This window comes from Gracilinanus agilis, chromosome 4 (genome assembly GCF_016433145.1).
Source record: "Gracilinanus agilis isolate LMUSP501 chromosome 4, AgileGrace, whole genome shotgun sequence".
NCBI lineage: Eukaryota > Metazoa > Chordata > Mammalia > Didelphimorphia > Didelphidae > Gracilinanus > Gracilinanus agilis.
The window spans coordinates 461042503-461066362 of NC_058133.1; the positions used below are offsets into that span (position 1 = coordinate 461042503).

At 41.2% G+C, this 23860-nt stretch overlaps 1 protein-coding gene across 2 annotated transcripts; it reads left to right on the plus strand.

The window, feature by feature from the left end:
• The first annotated feature begins 283 nt into the window (after positions 1-283).
• CD53 (CD53 molecule) lies at positions 284-11700 on the plus strand. 2 transcript variants are annotated; one of them, XM_044675960.1, is made up of 7 exons: positions 284-361; positions 1271-1459; positions 4020-4094; positions 5049-5144; positions 7840-7920; positions 9665-9748; positions 10791-11700. In XM_044675960.1, exons 1-7 carry the CDS (start codon positions 299-301, stop codon positions 10860-10862), a joined length of 660 nt encoding a protein of 219 aa, XP_044531895.1. In that variant the 5' UTR covers positions 284-298; the 3' UTR covers positions 10863-11700. The 2 variants fall into 2 exon arrangements, with proteins under 2 accessions (XP_044531895.1, XP_044531894.1); XM_044675959.1 differs by lacking the exons at positions 5049-5144; positions 7840-7920 and having other exon boundaries at positions 299-361.
• Positions 11701-23860: the final 12160 nt, after the last annotated feature.

Below are 23860 nucleotides of genomic sequence, written 5' to 3' on the forward strand. Positions count from 1 at the left end.
TGGTGAGTTCTCCCTAGATCCTCCATTTTGAGGAAAAGCCCAGGTCAGCTATCCTTCACTGTCTATACTTCACCATCATATTCCACAGGTACTGGCTTCCCCTTTCCATCTCCCTTTCATTTGTTGTTTCCCCCATAACAATATAAGCCTCTTGAGGACAAAGACTGCCTTATTTTTTACTTGAACTATAGTTCAATACAATGCTTGGAAAATAGCAAGTCTTTAATAAATGCTTGTTGGTTGATTGATTGGTTGACTTTCCTCCTAATTCCTTTCTCTAGAGCAAGACCACTCTGGCATGAGCATGAATAGCTTGAAAGTGCTGAAATATGTGGTATTTTTCTTCAATTTACTATTCTGGGTAAGCATTATTTGTTGACTTGGCTTCCTTTTGTTCAATGCTTCTTTGCTTGGCTCCTCTCTCACCATTCCAAAAAATAGCTCTATACCACTTTCCCATATAACATTTCAGTAATCCAGAGAGAGAGAATGAGAGAGAGAGAGAGAGAGAGAGAGAGAGAGAGAGAGAGAGAGAGAGAGAGAGAGAGAAATTTTCCCTCTTCTCTCCTATCTCTGTGATTCAATGAAACTTCTAAATCTTTAAGGGTGTTAATAATTAGATTGTCCCATGATCTTAAAAGATTTGGAGAATTAATCCCATTTTTCTTGGCTTCTCCTACCCATTAGTATGGAACATGGATTGAGAGTCACATGCTCTTTATCTCCCAGGGATGAAAATCTTGGTAAGAACCATTCTGGACTCCTGGAATGCAAAAACTGAATTATAGGGAAAGTAGGTCATTCAGTCCTAGAAGATTTCATTGTGTCAAATCAATGATCAAAATCCAGAGAAACTCGAACATAGTCTGTGTTGGAAGCTAATTTGGTACCTTGGGTGTCAAAGGATCAATGTAGCAGGAAAAGCTAGGTGAGGAGTTTTTTACCCTTGCCTGTCTCTAAGCAGGCTTACTAAAGGGAGGGTCATCAAAGGGGATACTTCAGAGATGATGAACTTAGGGATAGATGTTGAGTAAGAACTTTCACATAAGAAACCATTTCTTTTAGCCCTCTTTCCTCTCTAATACTGCTTCACTTCTAGCATGTAAGAGTATTTGAGAGGCTGAGGCTTTGGAGTCACTACCCAGATTCTTGTTGGCAATAATACCTTGGCACAAGGATGGATCTGGCCTCCAAACAAGAGATGTTATAAGGAGAACACTAGTGGTGATCCCCTCGTCCTCAATGTTATCCCTGGTCTTGCTTGTTTCAGGTCTGTGGCTGTACTATTTTGGGCTTTGGGATCTACTTCCTGATGAAAAATAGTTTTGGATCCCTGTTCTACAGCCTTCCCTCCCTCACCTTGGGCAATGTGGTCATCATTGTGGGATCCATCATCATGGTGGTTGCCTTCCTGGGATGCATGGGCTCAATTAAGGAAAACAAGTGTCTTCTCATGTCGGTGAGTGCCAGCCAAGGAGGAGCTGATGCCATGTGGAATAATCAGGATGCTTCTTAGAGTTCAACATATGGATATGGGAAGTCTGGCCTGGCTTAAATACTTTTCTTTTTAAAACCCTTCCTTCTGTCTTAGAATCAATACAGTATATTTGTTTCAAAGTAGAAAAGCAGTAAGAACTGGGCAATGAGGATTAAGTGAGTTGCCCAGGGTCACACAGCCAGGAAGTGTAAGGCCACATTTGAACCCTAGACATCCCATCTCCAGAACTGGCTCTCTATCCACTGAGCCACCTAGATGCCCTTGATTTAGTACCTTAAAAAACCATCCGAGGGGGCAACTGGGTAGCTCAGTGTATTGAGAGCCAGGCCTAGAGACGGGAGGTCCTAGGTTCAAATCTGGCCTCAGACACTTCCCAGCTGTGTGACCCTGGGCAAGTCACTTGACCCCCATTGCCTACCCTTACCAATCTTCTGCCTTGCACACAGTATTGACTCCAAGACAGAAGGTAAGGGTTTAAAAAAGAAAAAAAAAACATCCTAGATACCATTCTGGGTCAGAAATATAGTCTATATAAATGTGGTATTACCAAAGCCACAGTGACATGCCAACAACCTCAAAGTTGAAGGTGCAATCTTTGAGATGTGGGGCACCCTACTTCACTTAGTAATCTGCCAAGAGCACATTATCCACAGACACACCTAAAACTTTCTTGACCCTGTTTATATTTTCAGCTTGACCCTGTTTATATTTGGGTCATATACACACAGTAGTGACAATTTACTGTCATGAACTATTTACTATTGGATGTAGTTAACTTAATCTATTTTAGAGGGAGCCACTATATGTTCTAGTATTTCAGAATTGGGTAAATAAGCTTGGGTTCATTCTAAGACAATCCTTCACTTTATTTTATTTTTAAACAAACCTTTACCTTCTGTCTTACTATTAATTCTAAGACAGATGAGAGGCAAGGGCTAGGCAGTTGGAGTTAACTAACAAGCTAGGAAGTGTTTGAAGTCGAATTTGAACTCAGATCCTCCCGTCTCCAGGCCTGGTGCTCTATCTACTATGCTACATAGCTGCCCCTATCCTTCGTTTTAAAAGCCTTACTCATATCCCCTTCCTGCAAGTGTTTCTAGAATGAAGAACTGTCTTTTTAAGCCTACCTTTATATGGAGACTTTCCTTGCCCTATTCAGGAATATTGGGACAAGTTCAATACTTGTGGTGGAGAACTTAGAATTCTTTGGACCTTGTGGTTCTGGTCTTTCGGCAAAGGAGAATTTTCTGTCCTGTATGTTTATTATCTGACCTTTGCTATGGGCAATCAGTTCTATTTCTGCTGTTGTGCCCCCAGCACCTGACATCTCGCCTAGCATATAGTAGGTGTTTAATAAAAGCTTGTAGACTGTTTATGAATATGGTTCCAATACTAACCAGTAAGGTTCAAGAAAAGAATTCCTGGTAATGATCAACTATTTGGCTGTTTAGATAACCCTAGAAGGTCCCTGAGAAGAAAGACTCTGGTTCTTTCTCTTTCTCCCCACGCAGGACACTGCCCAGGGGACCCTTGGACCATGATGTGACTGATTAAAATTGCCTTATCCTACTGGGCTTCCTTTGAGATCTATTATTCTACCAGTCATTTAACTCTCTGCTGTCTCTGATTAGAGAGAGGGGAGAAAAGATGGAAATTCCTGTTCTCTAGAGCTCCTAGTCTAATAAAGAGTTCTTTTTGTCTCTGACTTTTTTCCCCTGTCTTTGTGTATTTCTGTGTCTCTCTGTCTATCTCTTTCTCTCCCTCTCCTTTGTCTCTCTAAGTCTGTATCTCTCCACTTCTATCCTTGTGTCTCTGTCTCTCATGTGCGCGCGAGCACACACACACACACACACACACACACACACACACACACACACACTACAGCATGAATGAGAAACATAACACCTCCCCAAAAATAGATAGTAAAACTGTACTAGTGGTAGACCTTCACCTTCCTCTATCAGAACTAGATAAATCAAACCAAAAAATAAATAAGAAAGAAGTAAGGGAAGTGAATGAAATGTTAGAAAAATTAGAGCTAATAGATATCTGGAAAAAAATAAAAAGGACTATACCTTCTTTTCAACAGCACATGGCACATATAATGCCTCCTCAAATGTAAAGAAATACGAATCAGTCACTCACATCCATACAGTCCTCACGATTCATCTATTAATTAAATAATCCCTGTGTGAACACTGTAAGTTCCCTGCCTTCCAGATGGAATATGGCACGATTATGAAGAAAATGCCTCAGGAAATGCCCCACTCAAGAAGAACAAAGATGTGTAGCTAAATACAAAGTAACTGGGCAGGATAGGGAGGATCAAATAAAGGGTTAAGTAAGTGGCCATGGGGAAAGATTGTTTGTGGAGTGCTTGAATCTTAAAATCATACACTCTCAGAAGTAGGAAGGAAGATCTGGCATCATCTCGCCCAGTCCACCTCTGAGAACAGCATGCCTCCACGTGCTGGTCTCTTTATCATCCCAACAGATGACTTTATTGTCTCTTTCCCGGCAGTTCTTTGTCTTGCTCCTATTCATCCTTTTGACCGAAGTCATCATGGCCATCCTGCTCTTTGCGTATGAACAGAAGGTATGTAATGGTGAATATTGTCCCCTGTCTTATTTATAAGAAGGAAAAATTTTGATTTTTCTTGTAATAAAATATAGCCACACAATAGGATTATGGGTCTGATTTACATATGGGTTCTGGATTTTTCCATAAGCTTACTGGTTTCAGTCATCCCTCTGAACATGTGTAATAATTAAGAGAGCCAGTCACCAATGTTAGGGATGGAGGGGAGATAGAGAAGGTCTTTAAGGTAAGACTTTCTTCTAGCTCTCCCCTCCACCGAATTTATACTCTGGGAGACTTCAAGGGAGTATCAACCCAAAACTGGGTGACCTGGATGGTCGTGCAACCCCACAGGAGTTGGGGGCAAGGCTTCCCTATAAGATGAGGTATGGGGGACCCCAATCCGATTCTGAATGAGGGCGGGGTTCGCGCAAGCCTCCTCCAAGGTCAGCCACCTTCATAGTGGGTGGTCTGGCTCCAAGATGGAGGCAGCCAGACCAAGCTGTGATTCCCTTCTCCCTTGTTGTCTCTCAGGCACTCTGGAACACTATCTGACTAATGAATGGCTTTTATTAATCACAATTCAGGGATTGGGGAAAGGGGTGAAAGGCAGAGGGATTTGGGGTGCCCTCTTCTCTATTTCTATGGGGTCCATCACTCGGGTGGGAACCTTTGGGGTTCCCACTCCTAAGCATCTCCCCTCATCTCTTCTCCTTCAGTTTCTATTTCTTTATTTCCTATTTCTATCCTTTCTATAATTGCAAGTTAGACTGGAAAGGGTCTCTCAGCAAGGTTGAGTAATGGGAGAAGTAGCCCAAGAGATTGTTCCCAAAATGGAGTCCCGAAAACTTAGCTGGCCTTCTCTCTACCTCTGGGAAGAAAGTCAGGGGAAGTGGGAGAGAAACATATAGAAACCATTTGCCTATACTAGACACCAATTTTCCCTGATATCCTCTGTTCTGGATCCTTTAGATAGATCGGTACGTGGCTAATGACCTGAGCCAGAGTATTCAGCGCTACAAATCTGATAACAACACCAGGATGGCATGGGATGGAATCCAGCAGCATGTAAGTCAAGTCTAAGGCATTTCTGGGCAGGTTGATTTGAGCCCTGGGGCTCTGGACAAGAGAGTAGGGGCTGAAGCCCCCTCTGAGTTTACACACTGAAGGCTTGGAAAAAGAGCCTCACTGACACTTAGTTTTCTCCACTTCCTGCCCACCCCAACTCTAAGAATAGAATGTGGCTCACTCCTGTTATAAAATAAGAGAAGGTATCTCTAATTCTCCTACTATTAAGGCTAGTTATTATGGTTGTTATTAATCTGAGGAAGCTGTGATTTAATTCCCTTGATGGCTAGTGCAGGGACACCCGAGTCCTGCCATCCAGCTGGATGTTATAATAACTGCCTTTCTCAATAACAGCGCCCAGGCAGGATCCCCTAAAGGTCAGTGAATGGGTAACCCTTTCAGGTCCCACCTGGGGTTGATTGATTATTGGTGTTGGGCTCTTTAGCCTTGGATAACGTTCATCTGACTGTGTTTTTCCCTCCCCAGAGCGGTAATGTAACAACTACTCCAAGAAGGTACTTAATAATTTTATCTATGTTGTTACTAAGGGAAAGGAAAGATCAGGAACGGTTTGTGAATAGGAGACCCTGTCACTAAAGCTATGACACTAATCTCTCAGGACTGTAGGCTGTTCAGTAATGCTGAGCTCTTGTTCTTCACTTCCTCTGGCTCAGCCTGGCCACAGCCAAATCAGAGAAAGCAAACTGTTTGGTTGCCACAGATATTGATCTCTTCCTCAGCTTCTTACTGCTAGTTGTTGTGCCAGTCCTACAGCCTTCAGGAAATACCACCCTTACCACCCTCTTCTCCTACCCACTTCCTGGTTCCCCCTGGGCCCTGGGAAACCTAAATATCTAGAGATGGTTTAGATGCCTAAATATCTAGGGGGATTCAGATAGAAACAGGGGATCCACGGTTAGACCCACAGGTCAATCAATGTTCAAGATCAATGTTCAAGGCTCCAAAAACCAAAAAGCCAAGCCAAAGCCAAAGCCAAAAGGGTCCCTGTCAGATGGCTGTTAGGGTATTTATACCCTCTCTGGCCAACTGCCTTTCCTCCTGTCCTCAAGGCCTCCGGGAACATTCCAATGTCTCCAACTGTCTTCACCTGTCAATCACGCTGGGACTCTCAACTCCCAGAGTTTGAATATGACACTTGCTGGTGGCAGGAGATCAAAATACTTCTCTTTGCACATGGCTGCATGGTACTATGAAAAAGAGTGATGGACTAGGAGTCATGAAGACCTCGGTTCAAATACTGACAAATATGACAAATATTAGCTGTGTAACTATGGGCCCGAGATTTAAATTCTAAGATTTAACCTCTTTGGGCTTCAAATTGTTATCTGTAAAATGGAGATAATACCTGAAGTACTACCTTACAGGATTGTTGTGCTATTTATGTGACATAATATCCATATAAAATAATTTTGTAAACTTTTAGGAATGTTAGCTATTATTGTTCTCATTTTTATAGTTAGCCTGTTTGCCCCAAAAAATGTAATATAAGAATTTATTTTATTTTTTCATTTGACATTTTTTATTTAATTAATTAATTTAGAATATTTTTCCATAGTTACATGATTCATGTTCTTTCCCTCCCCTCCTCACACTCCCCTCCTGTAGCCAACACAATTCCACTGGGTTTTACATGTGTCCTTGATCAAGACCTATTTTCATGGAATATAAGAATTTAAACATGAAGGTCCTGGGGCAGCTAGGCAGCTCAGTGGATAGAGAGCCAGGCCAGGAGACAGGACATCTTGGGTTCAAATCTGGCCTCAGACATTTCCTAGCTGGGTGACCCTGGGCAAGTCACTTAACCTCAATTGCCTGGTCCTTACCATTCTTCTATCTTGGAACGAATATTGGTTCCAAGACAGAAGATAAGGGTTAAGGAGAACATTGTACACAGAGACAGATACACTGTGGCACAATCAAACATGATAGACTTCTCTACTAGCAGCTACAATAAATCCAGGACAATTCTGAGGGATTTATTAGAGTCCACATTCAGAGGAAGAACTGTGGGAGTAGAAACACAGAAGAAAAACAACTGCTTGATCACATGGGTCGATGGGGATATGACTGGGGATGTAGACTCTAAGCGATTACCCTAGTACAAATAATAATATGGAAATAGGTCTTGATCAATGACACATATAAAACCCAGTGGAATTGTGTAGTGGCTACAGGAGGGAGGGTAGGAGAAGGGGAGGGAAAGAACATGAATCATGCAATTACAGAAAAATATTCTAAATTAATTAATTAAATACATAAACAAACAAAAAAAGAAGATAAGGGTTTAAAAGAAAAGAAAAGAAAAAAGATCCTGCCTGGCCACATCTAGGAATTTCTCCTGCTGTTCTCTGTTGATCAGGGTCAGTGGCTGTGCTCTCTGGCCCACTCTGGGGTTGATCAGGGCAGCAGGCAGCCATCAAAGACAGTGATAGAAGAGGGCCAAAGGTAAAGGCAGGGGAAGTGTTTAGCCAGTGTGGAGTCTAACCCATAAGGCTAAAACCTAACCCGTGTCCACTAGTCATTTCACTCATCCAGGAAGCCAGTGGTCAGCTCTGAGTTTCTCTGGAGGCAAATGCCAAAGCTTTGCCTTTCTCCAAGAAACAGAGCTGAAGCATTCCATATGCCTTAAATCCCTCATTCCTCACAAGTGACCTTCTTTGGGTTTGTATTTCAGCTAGAGTGCTGCGGTGTGAATAGCACGAATGAATGGAATGGTCATCCTCCAGAATCTTGCCCCAAAGATCCAAAGACTCAGGTAACTCGGGTGATATTCTCCCGTTTGTTTCTTTGGGGAAAAGCATGATTGCTTTGGAAACCACCATGTATTGTGAGGCCACAATGCTCCAAGCCAGAGCCAGCAGGCAAAGGGGCATAACAAGAGATGAAAAGAACCTGCAATATTACCAGTTGGCTAAACGAAGCAGCAGGTTAATGATAGAGTCACTCAGTTTGGGTGCTAGAGTGATGGAAAGCACTGTTACTGTCATCATCAAAAGCACTAAAAACAAGTCATTTAATCTCTCTGAGTTTCAGGCAGCTCTCTAAAATGATAGATTCAAGGTGAGTTTGGATCAGCCTCCATCAAACAACAAATCCCAAATTCTTGACGTATTGATGTGATTTAAATAATAAATGAGAAGGAAGCAATTTGCCTGAAAAGGGTCAGGGCTTTGTCTTGACATTTTTGAGCCTATAGTATGACTTCTGTTCAGAAGTAGCACTTAAGCGATAGACCAAAGTAGGACCTCCCCTCAAAACCCTCCTCACAACCATCTTTTGGTAAAGAGGAAACCCTAGGTTGGCTCATGCCTTCCTCGAGATTCCTGAAGATATAATTATAAGACGGAAAACCATCTTCCCACTGTATTTGCTTTGGGCTTCCAGAAGGAGCCCAGAACGTACTTCCTACTTAACCCCTGATCAGAATCAGAATGGTTCATCTCTTCCTCCCTCTACTCCATTACTCCTGAGGCAGTCTGAGGATCCCCAGGCTTCTCTGGGATTTGAGACTGTAGGTCAAGACACTTTTCACTCATGCTTCAATTTCTCTTTCCAATCCAATCCAAGCTAAGACATAGCAAATCTATGATGTGTGAGGCACTGGATGTAAAAAAACAAAACCATAAAACAGAATAGTATATACCTAATTATTTGTGAAATAAAAGAGCCCTCCCATCTTGGAAAATCAGAAAAGAATTTCCAAAGAAGGTGGTACTTGAGTCAAATTTTAAAAGGAAGCCAGGGATTCTAAGAGGTGGAGACAAGAAAATAATACATTTCAGGAAAGAGGCACAGCTTCCATACACAAAGGCATAGTGGCAGAAGATGAGAAAAACAAGGAGGCCGCTTTGGCTGGAATATAGGGTTGGTGAAAGGATAGAATGTGAGGAAGCCCCAAGAGGCAGGCTGGAGTTAGCATAGGAAGGTCAAGGATTTAGATCACAAAGCTGGGAGGCTTTTATTTTATTCTAGAAACAAAATGGAACCTGTGGAACTTCTTGAGCAAGGGGATGACATGCTCACATTTTGTGCTTTAGGAAGATTATTTTGACAGCTCTATGGAAGATAGATTGGAGAAGGGAAAATTCAGAAGCCCAAGGAGAAGATTATGGCAATAGTCTGGGTGAGAAGTGATAGGGGCTAAAAATATTTGTCTTTCATAGAACTAGGTACAGGGAAATGTGAAGGCTCTTTGAGTCACTTGAAACAACCAGATACTATAATGGTATCATCATTTTTTTTTAAAGGAAGCATAGCTCAGAGAATAGGAAGCTGTTTTTGGAGCCCAGAAGATCTAGGTTAATATTTGCTTCTGACTGTGTGACCAAGCTGAATCACTAAGTCTCCCAGAGCTCTAGGCAATTCTTTAGGACTTTTAAGTTGCAGAGAGAAGTGCTAACATGTATTGTTAGAAGGAGTTTCCTTATCTGGGAGTTCCCTATAACACTACAATCATAGGCCCCATCTTCACCATTATGTTTGTCTTCTGTTTGTCCTAGGGATGCTATGTTAAAGCAAAACTATGGTTTCAGTCAAATTTCCTGTATATTGGGATCCTTATCATCAGTGTATGTGTTATCCAGGTAAGAACAATTTCCAGGATAAGTGTAAATGAAATACAGATGCATCATTCTGACATCTATCTCTTAGCCTACTCCAATTTCCCCTGGTTTAGGTAATGGAGACACTCAGAGCAAGTCCCAAATCTTCTTTCTCACCAGTCAGATATAAGAAACCTGGCTGTTGATTGGATCTCTGGCAAATGAAACATCCAGAATAGGGGCCATCAAGGTATCTTGTTCTTCATGGTCATCAGATCTTCTGAACCAAATAAATTGTCCAGCCAAAAGCCCCTGCACTGAGCCCTCTGGCCTTGGTTCCAGCTCTGCTCTGGTTGCTGCCATTGAGAAGTTTCCTGGCTCAAAGGTCCAGGGGCCTCCACCAAAGTCTTGAGAGGCACTGGTGTAGCAGAGAGGGCAATGGACTTGGAGTCAAGACTCTCTGCCTCCTAGACAATTACTAGTTGTGTGTCCCTAGGCAAGTCACTTAATCTCTCTATTTTACTTAATCTCAATTTCTTCACCTGTAAAATTTGGACCCAGTGATTTCTAAGGTCCTTTCCAGGTCTAAATCTAGGATTGTACTTCTTGATTTTCCTCTTTGGGAAGAGGGATTTGAATCATAACAACTTCCTCAATCTGTATTTCTCAATGTGGGAAAAACTTGAGGGTGAAGTTATACTTTGGAATCTCGTTCTTTTCACAAGGCACCAACTTTTCATTTTTCAACCCCATTAGACCATAATTGACTGTTGGGTCTGAGATTGCTTCCCAAAGCTCTCAAAGGAGACTAGGTCTTTTGTCTTGTAATGGAAGGATGAGGAAGGAAGGCTCACCAGCCACGATATCAAGTGCAAGGTTTGCTTTGATGATCATCTGAGTAACCTTGGATTTCTTATGACACTTTGAGCATCTAGAATGTGTCTTCTCCTTTTTTCCTTAGGCCTCTCATGCCTGAGAGATGAGACCCACTTAGAGCAATAGAAAAGATAGAGGGGGTTGGTTTTATAGACTTCCTTGAGTCCATCATGAACAAGCAGATCTCAACTTTGATCTATCTTCTCAGGTGCTGGGGATGTCCTTTGCACTGACCCTGAACTGCCAGATTGAGAAAACCAGCCAATCCCTTGGGATATGACCTGAGCTACCTGGGTTGGAGAGAGGGACTCTGCACCTGTGGAAACGTGTCACCACTGGAATCCCTTTCCTAATTCCTACCTATGGACATAAATCCATGAATTATCATTCTCCTGAATTGGCTGCTTAGCTCTCCTGTTCCCTCTTCTCTTGGCCTTGCTCTTCCTGGTCCTCTAACCCAAGCAGTTGGAGAGGCATTTGTTGGAGATGGATGTCCATAAAGCTCTCATTCTTCCCTGCTATACCCCTCAAAGTAGGGACACAAGTACCAGTATTTAGGAAGACTTTGCCAGTGCTGAAGACCAAGAGAAACTCTGGAGCTAACAGTTCAAATGGACTCATTTGATCAACATTTCAAGTCAGTATCGACTCATTCATTCAAGCATGTTTTAAGTACCAAGTGTCAGACAGACAAGGTGTGCCAGACCCTGGGGATACAGAGGTTCAAAGCGGCACCTTGGTATTTTTTGGAATGTGAAATGTCTGACCCTCCCCTAAGCAGAAGAAAGGGGAGGAGGAAGTCTGAAATGTCCCAGGCTTTTTCCATCTTTCTCCCACTCCCAAACTACCCCCTCTGCCATGAGTATCATTCAGCATGTTCCAACCAGTCCCCAAATCCCCCATATCCCCTCAGACTCACACCCTTTACCTATAGTAAAGATTCAAGATGTGCTATCCAAACCCAGGCAATGACAGTCTGAGCAGAGTACCAGCCCCAAATTCACCAGATCCTTACCATGACCACCTGCTCCCCTTTGCCTAGAGCACCTCAGATGAGAAAGGAGAGATTGTGGGCTCTTCTTCTGAGAGGGGAGGCTTTGTTTATACTCAGGGCTCTCTTTTTGGAGAGCCATGCTGATTTCCCCCAAAATTCTTCTGGAATAATTTGTTTATTTGATTATACTCTTAACAACCAGTCTGTCTGTCCTTTTTGTAGTCCTTAAGCAGAAAAGGAGAAATTCTGGGGAGTGCTATGTGGGGTACAGATCCCATAATTCTTGCTAGAGTAACGCCATCTATTATTGTCAAGAAATGTTGTTGATATTTCTATGTTTTGCTTATTAACCAGCAATTTCTTCATGTGTTTTCCCCACTGCAATAAATTAAAGGTTTCAAAGTCTTGGTTACTCTATTTTTACTTCCAGGAGTCCAAACCTTCCTGCTACTGAGAGTTATTAAGAAGGGCAGGAGTTTTAATTTCAAAATCTTTTTTGAAAGCAGGCCTAGTTACTGAGAGGACTGTGAAGGGCAAACAGCATGAAGGTTACAAATCAGATCTAGGTCATATATGAGTTTTTTTAACTCCTTGCTGTGAAATTAGATTCTAAACCAATAAGTGAGTTCAATGGTTAGTGGTGTTATGAGTAAGATGAGATTAGCTAGTTATTAGGAATTAAGATGTACATAGCAGGAAGGAGCTGGAGCTGGAAATTCCATGATGGAATGAGGGAGGAGGAAGTCTGTCTGTGCCCTGAGTGTGGACTCCATTAGTGGTGGGCAAAACTGTTGCCAGCCTGGGAGACCTCAGAGCAAAGGACACCCTGCTTCCTGATTTCCCCTGGGATCCTGTGTGGTGTGGCATTTAGAAAAGGACAAATTTACAGAGCCAAGAGAGGAGAAGTTTGAAAACTGGAGGACAGTGCTTCAAGCAGAACCCTCTCTACCTGGTACCTGAGATCATCTTGACTCCTGGCATCCAGAGATCATCAGTGGATTGCAGTGAGAATCCCAAAGCCACAAAAGTCCTAGCTGTACTCAAGCCTGGCAGGTTCCAGGTTTGAGGCAGAAACCCAGAGACTCCATTTATAGCTCCTTGGGCCCTGTTAGTTTAGATCACTTAGATAAGAGTAGAATAAGTCCTCCCATTGCCCTGTGGTTTTATCCCTTAGATTTTAAGTATAGAAATCCTTTCCCACCTTTTAGTCTAACATAATTAAAGCTGTTAAGTCCCCTTTACCTTGTTAGCCTGTTACTATACTCTGGTCTAGTGGAAGCTGGGTGACAGTTAAGATCAACTGCCATTCCTGTGGAAATCCAGTAAACTCTGGTCTCTTCACCCTGGTCCAGTCTCTCATAAATCTTAGAGTGTGTTCCCACAAACCACTTAGTTTATTGTAATATCCATGTTGACCCCATTACCTTACACATATTTTCCTACAGTGGCGGAGTTAATAAAGGATATGGTGAATAATCTGAAGAAGAGGAGTCCCAAAGACTTAAGAACTACCAATGGTTATTGTGAAATCCATGGTCTATTTTTTCTTTTCTTTAAAAAAAAATTTTTTTTTACTCCATTCACCCAAACTTTCTGACACTGAAGTTGGACCTTCCACATCTGTGCTGTCGCAGAGTGTAGATAATCATAATGGTCAGCACCCAGAATAGATATTTGTCTTCCTTAAATAAGGACAGTTACATTTACCCAATCTTTTGTACAAGCTTACTACAAGAATCAGTTGCAATGGAGATCAATAAAGATGGTAGAATAGAAAGGAGTATATCCCAGCTGTCTCCTAAAATCATTCTAACTTGCTTTTCAGCTCTGGGAGTGAGGAGGAAAAGAAAAGGAATCATGGAAACATGGAAAAATATTTAAAAATTAAAATTAAAAAACCAAAACAAAATAAAATCATTCTAACAAAGAATGAGGAAGAGCACAAGCTTGAGGAGTGATCAGAAAATCCAAGGGCACTTTTTCTAGACCAAGATTGTAGATTCAGCACATAGGTGACTAACCAGGGCTTCCCAGGATTCCTTTGATCTTCCTTCTTCAATTGATGAGTTCTTACAGAAGCATCCACTTAAAAAAATTTGCACAGACCATTTATTTCTTCACCCTTTTCCTAGCTCCACTCCCAATTCTCCAGACTTGGCCACCATGGCCCAGTATGGTTATCTTCTCTTCCTAAACATGAAAACAACATATAGAAACCTGAATTTTTTTTTTGTTCTGGCAAGCCTTATTATATGAACGTATCATACTAAAGAAGAAGATTTGACAGAAGAAACTAACAGGAAAAACTAGTGAGAGGAGAGATCATGAACAAAAGTATTCTTGGAAAGATAAAAGTACAAGAGAATTCAGGTCGTGACAGACTGTATAGATATCACCATAAGGAAATAATCATAAAGGCAGATCTGCCTTCTTTTATGACTACAGAGAAGATGGCTATATAGGATGGATATACTTAGGAAGGGAATAGAGCTCTGGTACTGTAGAAATTGTACAAGTTGTACAAGACCAGCATGAAGCAACAGCAATGGAGTCAAGCAAAGCTGGGGTCGGTCTTTAAGACGAGCATAAGGCAACAGCAACGGGGCCAAGCAAAGTTGGGGTCTATAAGACAAGCACGAGGCAACAGCAATGGGGCCAAGCAAAGTTGGGGTCTATAAGACAAGCACGAGGCAACAGCAATGGGGCCAAGCAAAGTTGGGGTCTACAAGATTAGCATGAGGCAACAGCAATGGGACCAAGCAAACTGTGTGCCATAGACCACACAAATTGTAAGAAGGAGCTCCTCATTGGTTGTTTATGGATCCTTTCCATCTAAGAAGATTCCACACAGTGGTGAGGATCAATGCAATATGGAAGGGGAAGGAGTTGTTCCTGAAGAGAAACACCATCTCGAAGAGATGGCAGTTATAAGAGACTGATGCCCATGGGAAACATGATAGGTATGAAGCCCCCAGTGTTCCTCATTACACAAGCAGGCTGGTGTCTTGGATGTGCAAGATGCAGACTACAATCTAAGTCCCAAAGTCACTTGAGGCTCAAACTTAAAACCTCACTGATAAGGTGAGGCAGTGGAGTATTCTGAACCACTGAAATGAGAGTATTCCCTGAATTGCCTAATAAGGAAAGAGGAATAAGGATCAAGAAGGGAGCCAGGAAAGTTAACTAAGTGCCACAGCATTAAAGTGGCTGGATTTAGGGAGATGTCAGATCTTAGCATCAGTTAAGCCTTAGTGTGCAGGTACATTAGGGTCTGGGAACCAACCAGCCAATCCGAGTTTCATGGCCTCACCCTTCACCACTATTCTAGTACTTCAAGGAATCAATGAGTTGATCTGCTTATCAGGTATTATTCTGTGGAAGTTAGCTGCCACATGGGGAAACCCGTATCTCTGCCCAGTGCCCCTGTGGCCAATCTCTAGAGAGCTGATGCTGAGGCACTCTGTGCCCACTGCAGTGGCTAGCTGCCAATAAGTCAGCATCTGTACCTGCTGCCACTTGCCAACATCAATGTCTCCCTCCTGTGTCAGGACCTGAACTCTCCTGCCCCAAGAATAGCAGCAAGGACCAAGTCCCGGGTTTACATAATGGTGCCCACGTGGCTGGTGATGCTCAGTCTTGGTAGTTCACAGTGAGACTCTCAACATCAAAAGGGGGTCACAAAGCAGCAAAGCTCCAGCAAAGATGATATTTCCAGCACAGGCACCAACTCTCATCAAAATTCAGGAAGAACCAGCCTGTATCATCACCCACGTAGTTTTCCCCAGTCCCCCAGCCAGCACTCCCTCTCCCTGGAAGCCCCTTCGATAAAAAATCTTTGCCCCATGAGAGGCCTCTGAGCACTTTCCCTGTTGTTCTCTGGGAGCTGGCCAAACACTTTCAGCTTCCCCTTGTTTCCACGAAGCAAGCAGTTTCCCAAAGGGCATTCCTTGGTCCTCCAAGCCCTCTCTTGGGAGATGTACAATGATCAGTGTTGGGTTAGCAGCTGTGCAAAAGCCAATCAGTGGACTATAGTTGGTCTGTTCTTGCACATTCACTGGACTGCCACTCCTGCTTCTGGCTGCTCTGCTCTCCACTGTCCACTGGGGCTTATGGCCCATGGTGCCCCAGGGGAACAGCCAGCCAGGAACTGCGTTCCACGCCAAGCCTTGGGTGCCTTGATGTGAAGGGAGTCGGATCAGGATAAGGAAAGCCTCTAGGTGAGTCTTCAAACCCTGCATCCAAGGGGAGGATAGATAATGTGGCTGGGGGCCAGGGGTCTTTGTTCAGCAATAGACAAACCCTCAGAGCCAGCTCTTCCTTGTCTTCATTCTCCCTGATCTCTTTGGGATCCATTCTAGAGGCGACTCACCTCCATCCACCCTGGGGTCCTCCTGTCCTGAAATTTATAAAACTGTATCGCCCCACAAAACTGCCGACTTGCCTTCCAGAGCACTTCCCTGTTTCAACTCCCTGCCACATGGAGATATGAGGGAGGCTTCCATTCATTGTTTTTTCCTGACTTTTTACTCCCACAGTTCTTAAAGGATAGACATGTACGAACTGATTGATGCAGGGTGAAGCAAACAGCCAAGAAAAGTGTTCTTAATAACTATAACACTGTAAGAAGGAACAACCACCACAGAACCACAAAAAGTAAATTAAAAAAAATATTAAATAAACACAGCCCTTCCCCTAAGAAATAGATGCCATTCTTCACGTGTTCTTAATAGCTACAACACTCTTATAAGTTGCCTAAAGTAGGGATGCCAAATAGAAATGAGGGTCACTAAACTGTCCACAAGGATTGCTGAGGGCGCCATTAGTTTTTAAATGTACTATCACCTGCTTTGTTGTGTTTTTATTCTATTTTTTGTCAATCATTGATCTGGTTAAGGCTGATCTGGGAGTATTGTGAGTCAAGGATCCAAATCCAAAGAGCTGAGGCTAAACGTATGTGTGAAGATCTAGAGTCTAAGGTCTAGAAAAGAAGTACAAGAGTGACTATACTCTGATCAGATCTGGAGGTTGTGTTAATTTTGATTTTCACATATTATAGTAGAGTTGAATTCACTTGGATAATGAAGGGTGTCAAAACCTGACAGTCTTCAAATATTTAAAGGTTTATGGAGAAAACAGGTTCATTCTATATTTCTCCAGAAAGCAGAATGAAGACATAAGTTGCTGGGAGAATAGGGGTGGGGTGGAGGCAGACAATGCAGGTGAAATAACTTTCTAACATTTAAAGAATTGCATGTGTTTTTGGAGATGAATTCCCAATCATCAAAACTTACAACTTCTTTAAAAAAATTTTATTTTTTTTTAACCCTTACCTTTTGTCTTAAAAGCAATACCATGTATTGGTTCCAAGGCAGAAAAGTGGTAAGGACTAGGTAATGGGGGTCAAGTGACTTGCCCAGGGTCACACAGCTAGGAAGTGTCCGAGGCAAAACGTATAACTTCTATCTGAATGTTTGTCAAGGAAATTGCACAGATTTTCTCAGTGGATAAAAAAATGGAAGGTCTCTTTTACTTTTAAGATTCTATGATTTAAGTTTGTGCTTTTAAATTGTTAAATAAAGAAAATGAAGCATACGGATTTGCTTTCTTCCCTAGTAGGTTTTTAACTTCCACTAGAGCTATGGGCCTTATTCATAAGCTCATAAGAATTGGGACCATGAAAGTGACTCTATATAACAGCCTTCATTTTGCAGATGAGGAAAATAAGGTCAATAGATATTAAATGACTTGCCCTAGATCACACAGAAGGAAAATAACAGAGCTTTGACTTAGGAACTCGGATCTTCTCAACAACAAATCCACCATTCTTTCTATTTCACCATGCTCCCTCATGCCATTTAGCAATGTCTTCCTGACCATCCACTCTATTTTCTCCCAAGGGTCTTTCCAGGGAGTCCTACATTAACCAAGTATTTGACCACAATGAGTGGATAAAAATCCCATATCCCACCTCCATGGACCTACTTCCTTACTCCTACTACCTCAATGTCTTTTTCCAGATCTACTCACCCTTTCCATTATGCTCTCAGGAATGCCTGCTCCATAATTAATAGAACTAAAAAATCCATTCCTTTCTCACTCCATCTTCTGGAATTTGCAAAGATCCGGCATCTTTCTGATGATGCTGCATTCCTAGCCACCCTTTCCAGTACTGGTTGGAGCTAGTCATACCCCTGTTCTCAATGCAGTGATTGTGGTGGCAGAGTCAGATTATTCCTTGCTCCCCTCTGCCACTTCCAGACTGTCCCTTTACCACCATCTTGGGTGACTATAATCTGTCAAATCCCAAGGCATTCATTCTCCTTCCTTCCCCAGAGTTCAATACCTGGCTCAGTCTTTCTAACCACAGCTCTTGACATACATATTGATTCTCCCTCAAACACTAACTTGCTAGTTCCTCAATATTCTAGATTCTCATGACCTCCAAAAGCCCACTGCCCTTTAGTTCTTTCTCAGACACATCACTCCTGCATTTGCTGCCTATAATTTTCTTTTGTATCTCAACCCTTTGCTGAATCAACTGTTTTATTCTCTTTGGATCCCCTTGCCCTTGTCCTACTGCTGATCACGCCTTGCCAAACCCAAACCTTAGGTCATTCCAAATCTCTAAGTCCTTTATTCTTATGTAAGATAATTTGGTCCACTAGTTTTGTCATATAATTTTAACTGGGTACTCACTGCAGCAAAGCAATCCTTTTGTCTCCCTTATCAATTTACTCTCTCAAATAGTTCCAAAATTCTCAATTTCTCAAGCTCTCCACAGCAATACTCCTCTCACCCATAACCATCCCTGGGTTTTTTTTTGTCTCCCTTCCATTCTCAGCTAAACACCTTGAGAAAACCAACGACACGAAGAACCTCCACTTCCAATCTCCTCACTCCTTTCAACATCCTCTGCAATCTGTTTTCTGATATCATTCAACTAAATCACAAAGCTGCCAATGATCTCTTAACTGACCAACTTGATCCCGCTTTCTCAGTCCTGATCCATCTTCACTTCTCTGAAATGTCTGATTTTTAAAAGGAAATTTTTACAAAGAATATTTACTACAGAGATGTAGCAAGAATAAACACACAAACATCTCAGGGATATACTCTCCCCTATACCACTTAAGTCTCTAAAGGGAATAAATAAGTTAAACATTTAACCCAAGTACTACATAGGATTGTTCTCACTAAATTCAAATATATCACTACATGAATTTATATCTAATGCATACATGGCATGACTTCCAGATTAAGTCTTAATCTTACCATCCTCTGACCTGGATTCAGAAGGTCACTCTTGCTCCTTGAGGGATTGGTGTTGAGCTAGCTATAAATGCCAGCCTAGAATACCAGGACCGTAAGTGCCCTCCAGACTCCAGAATGCCAGTATTTGGAGGCACTTTTGAAACTTATCAGAGGCTCTACTTCCTTCACCTGGAATGGGAGAGAGGAGATGCAGAGGCCAGTGACCAAGACCTATATTTCAGGAGACATAGAGCCTCAGAGGGGAAAAGGCTTCTGGATACTGGACACTGAGCAAAAGTCACCCCACAAGAAAAAGAGGAATAGCCAAAAGGGTTGATGCTGGAGAGTTATGGCAAAAGCTGGCTAAAACCTTTCAAATGCTTCCACAGCTAAAAAGCCTCTCATACTCAACATGTTTATCCAAATTAAAAAATTTGCCATTCTTGGCCAAAAGGAAGGGATTTGTCTTGAACTTAATTTCCACGTCCCCAGTTTGGAACAGTTCTCTAGGGTCTGTTATTTCTCCTGATTCCCCAGTGTCATAGAGGAAAGAGTCACAAAACCATCAATGGGGAACAATCCTATACAGACTCACAGGTTCAGGTTTATTATCATTGTACCCACATAGTTATGTGTATTCAACAAGGAACATTTCACAACCAAAGACTGCTACTTTCTTGGTACTCAATATATCTTTGTTTCTATTCTTAATGGCTTTCTTCTACACAAGACCAAAAAAGATATCCTAGAAGGAAATTTGAATCCCAGAGAGGTTCCTAAGGTCTTACAGAACTCTCCCTTGAATGACTTGGGATCTAAAGTCTTAGAAGCATCACCCCTTCACTCTCAAGTGGGAAACCAAATCAATTTGGTTTAGCGACTACAAACCTGGTCTCTTTCAGCTCCACTATACCACCTTCTCTGGACCCACACTCACAAAACTGGTTCAATTCTGGAGAAATTCCTAAAGAAAATGAAACTACTCATCTCAGAAAATCCCAGTTCCAATCATGTTCCCAAAGCTAATGGGGCTCTCTCTACACAAGGATTAGAGACCTGGTGGGGGGGGGAAATCTTCCTCCCTCACACTCTGGTAAGGAACCAACTGGCCTGATAATTCTCTCAATGCATAATATCAGCTAGGGTCTGGATAAATTCCCAATACTCCTTTCTGCACAAACTTTCTCACTGTGGGACGGGGTCTCTACTCCATAAGTGATCCTTTTAAAGGTTTAGGAAAATCTCCTCCAGGTTCTTGTTCCAAAGGGTACCCCAAATCTCCCCTAATAAATTCCTGTTATTAAAAAATTTCCCTGCAATGGGATGGATACTTGTAATACACATGGAATTCTAAATTCACTAGGAATAAGATAGATGAGATCACTTAAGGAAAATAGTAAAACAAGGTCAAATAAACATGAAGATGGGCAAGGCTTCCAAGAAAAGGACATTATATGTTTATTACTTGGTGTTTCCTGGTACACTGGCAAACCACAGGGCATAGAGACTCACAGTAGGCCAAGCATTATGGTTCTGATTAAATGTGACAAGAATGAGACATTTTCAACTAGGCACCAACATTTCAACAATGCAAACTCCATACTTCCTTTATATGGCACAGACTACAACATACTTCCTATATGCCGTTTTCCAAATGTGTCTTTGGTCTTAAGTAATCAGATCAACATGAAGATAGTTGGTTTCTACTACCACAACTGCAAAAACAAATCCAGGGGTAGGTCTGAATTCAGGAGGACCTGGGTTCAAATGTGACCCCAGACTTCCTAGCTGTGTGACCCTGGGCAAGTCATTTAAACTCCATTTCCTAGCACTTACTGGCTCTTGTGTCTTGGACCTGATATTTAGTATTGGTTCTAAAACAGAAAGTGAGCATTAAAAAACAAACAATCAAACAAAAAACAGATCTGAGTATGTTCTAACAGGAGGACCGTCTTTTTAAATGGAGAAGTACTCATTTTCCTAGTTCAGACAATAAGCACTCCATTGGTGCTACTGCTTGATTGCCTGACTTCCTCACAAATGAATAATTATATAACTGAGTTCTATTTTCTAGATAATTCTATCAGCTGTGAAGGGAAGGGAAAATGTTATTCTACATTTTAAAATCCAGGGTTCTCCAATACTATCTGCTCTTGTCACTTTTTGATCTTTCTAAATATACATCATTAATAAACACTCTTTCCACAACATTAAGGCAGGAATCTCAAGCCTGCCACATTTTGGATGTTTATAGCTTCCTCAAGTCCTGTTAAATAGTTCCCTCCCTTCTCCTTTACATATGTGTAAATATGAATAGCAAATGAATTAACAAGTATGTGAAGAGAAACATATTTAAAAACTAGGTAACAAACATGAAACTTGAAACCAAGAACCCTGACAAATAATGCTCTGACTAAATAAAATCTATGCATTATATAAATTACAGCCCAAATCAGCAAATTAATGAATATGCTTCTGTTATAATTTATTTTTAACCTGCTGGTTTTTGTTCATTACAGGCTCCACACATTAAATGGTGCTCAATAAACCTGGCAAGGTGATAACAAAAGGGCATTAAACACAATTTATCAGGTTTTTTAAAAAGCTTGTTTTATCTGTTCCCATGACAAAAATCACTTATCACTAGATAAAAAAATTCCAAAGAACAGGAAAAAATTATGACTGAGGAACTGTATGCTAGGAGGAGGAAATGGGCTGGTCATAGTGTAAGGGCGAGGGATTACACGTAGACTACCAGAGAGCTCCACTCTTGGTACCCTCCAAATGTCAGGAGAAATCAAAAGAAATTCTTCAGAATACTAGAGAGCCATCTGAGGCAAACACAAAAAATACACAGGATGTGCAGGCATATGAGTAGTAATCTACACTTACTCGGAGAGAACTTGTGAATATAAAAGGTCATAGAACCACTGGGTATTTTCTTAAAGCACCATTTCCATGTTCCAACTACTTCTAAGGCTGGGGTTTCTTAACCTTTTTTTTTTTTTTTTTTTTTTGGGGGGGTATTGTAGACCCTTTTCTCAGTCTGGTATTCTGAATAATGTTTTAAAAACACATCAAGTAAAATACAAAGAATTACAATAGAAATTAATTACATTGAAGATTTGCTATCTTAAGTTCATGTGGCCCCTAAAATCTATAGTCCTCTGGTTATGAAACCCTGGCTCTAAGGATAAAGTTAACTGAAATTAAAGTGCAGGAACAGTCCAGTCATCTGCTAGTTACTGATGGACGAGTGGATCTTACTCATTGTTGCTGTGGCAGATCCACTCACTCCAGCAATCCGGTTGTTATCCCACCAGAATTAGACCTAATCCAATATTGGTTTGCTTCATTCCTACCTCCCCCATTCAGGGGAAAAGCATATTCGTTGAATGGACACAAAGGAGGCACGTCTCTGCTCTCTTCATATCATCTATTCCAAAGCCAAACTTACTCCGAGTTTCAAGAAAGATTTATGACCCCTCAGATGGAGACCGTTGTTGTTGCCAATTTTTACCCGCCCTGTTAGGTTTTGGTAAGGTTAACCAGGGCTGGAGAAGGAGCATTAGGACTATATCACCAGGATGATACAGAGGGAGCAGAGATGGTACTTATTGACTCTGCACAATACAAATGAAAGAACTGGCCTCACTGTGTGTTAAAATGTCCAGTCTCTCTTATTCTCTTCTACAAAAACTAATTATAAGGTGGTAAGAATATTTCATATTTACACAGTACTTAAAAAGTTTACACAGCACTTTTCTCCCAACCTTGTGGTAAGCAATGCAAGTATAATCACCATCTTAAAGAAGAAACAGGCATCTGAGACTTATTTGTGGTTACATAGCTATAGTAAGTAACTGAGGTAGGATTTAACCCAGATCTCCTGACAAGAGTTTAGCATTCTTTCTACACCTTACAGTTTCTTTTGCTGGGTTCTCTCCTTCTCCAAATCTCTCATTATAACTTCCTAAGCCCTTATTAATTACTAATACCTTTTTTCATCAGTACTATAAATTATACTTTTTATAGATTTCCCTGACATAGAAAGGAGAAGTAATATAGGAGTACAGATAGGTTTAACCCCTAACTCTACTACTATTATTAGTCGATTCTGGCCATTATACAATTGCAAAGAGTGCTTCTAGAATGCGCTAGTCTAATGTTGCATTTAAGAGCAACTTCTCCTGTGACTTATGGTATATATTAGTTTCTGCCTTTTTTATGATTCTAAGACCAATGCTTCCACCTAGGGATCTATAGGTAATCATGTGAAAAATGACAACTTGCCGTGTTTCCCACCCCCTTATGTTTGAAGCTCCTCTAAAATTAATGGCTACTTCAGCAGCAACTATAAAATATTTTTCTTGTAATTTAAAAAATGTACTTCATAGTTAAGTTTATTACAATCCAAAGCAATGATTGTGCAGTAATCAATCTATGCTTTATATTCCACTCCAGGTAAAAGGTGTATTTGGAAAAAAAAAAAAAAAGGAAACATTAGCTCAGTCATAATGGAAATCCCCACTTCAAGGATACAATATATTCTAATGCCAGGTTCAAAAATGTTTGGATCACACTAAACAATCTGGTAAAAGCTACAAAATATAAGTTCCTCATCTTTAAGAAAAAGTCTGTAACACTTAAATATTGCAGTTGTTAATACCTTTCTTCCATGGAGTAAAAAAATAGATATATGTATGTTATCATCCAATCCTCAATATATGAGTGAGGTAGGAGAACAGGTATCATTATCTTCATTTTACAGATAAGGAGACCACATAAATCATTATGCAACCTTCCCAAAGTTATCTAGAGAATTCTGTGGTAGAGCTCAGATTATAGGATTTGGGGAGTCTTATCAAAATTAACTGTTGAAAAGTTAATATCCAAAAGACACAACATGACAACTGTACAAGCTTAGACTTGGAAAGTTCAAATGAAAATGATATAAAAGTATCAAATTTGCCATTACAAAAATCACATCTAAGACAAAATTTAGATATTCCAAGTTAGAACGACTTAGAACA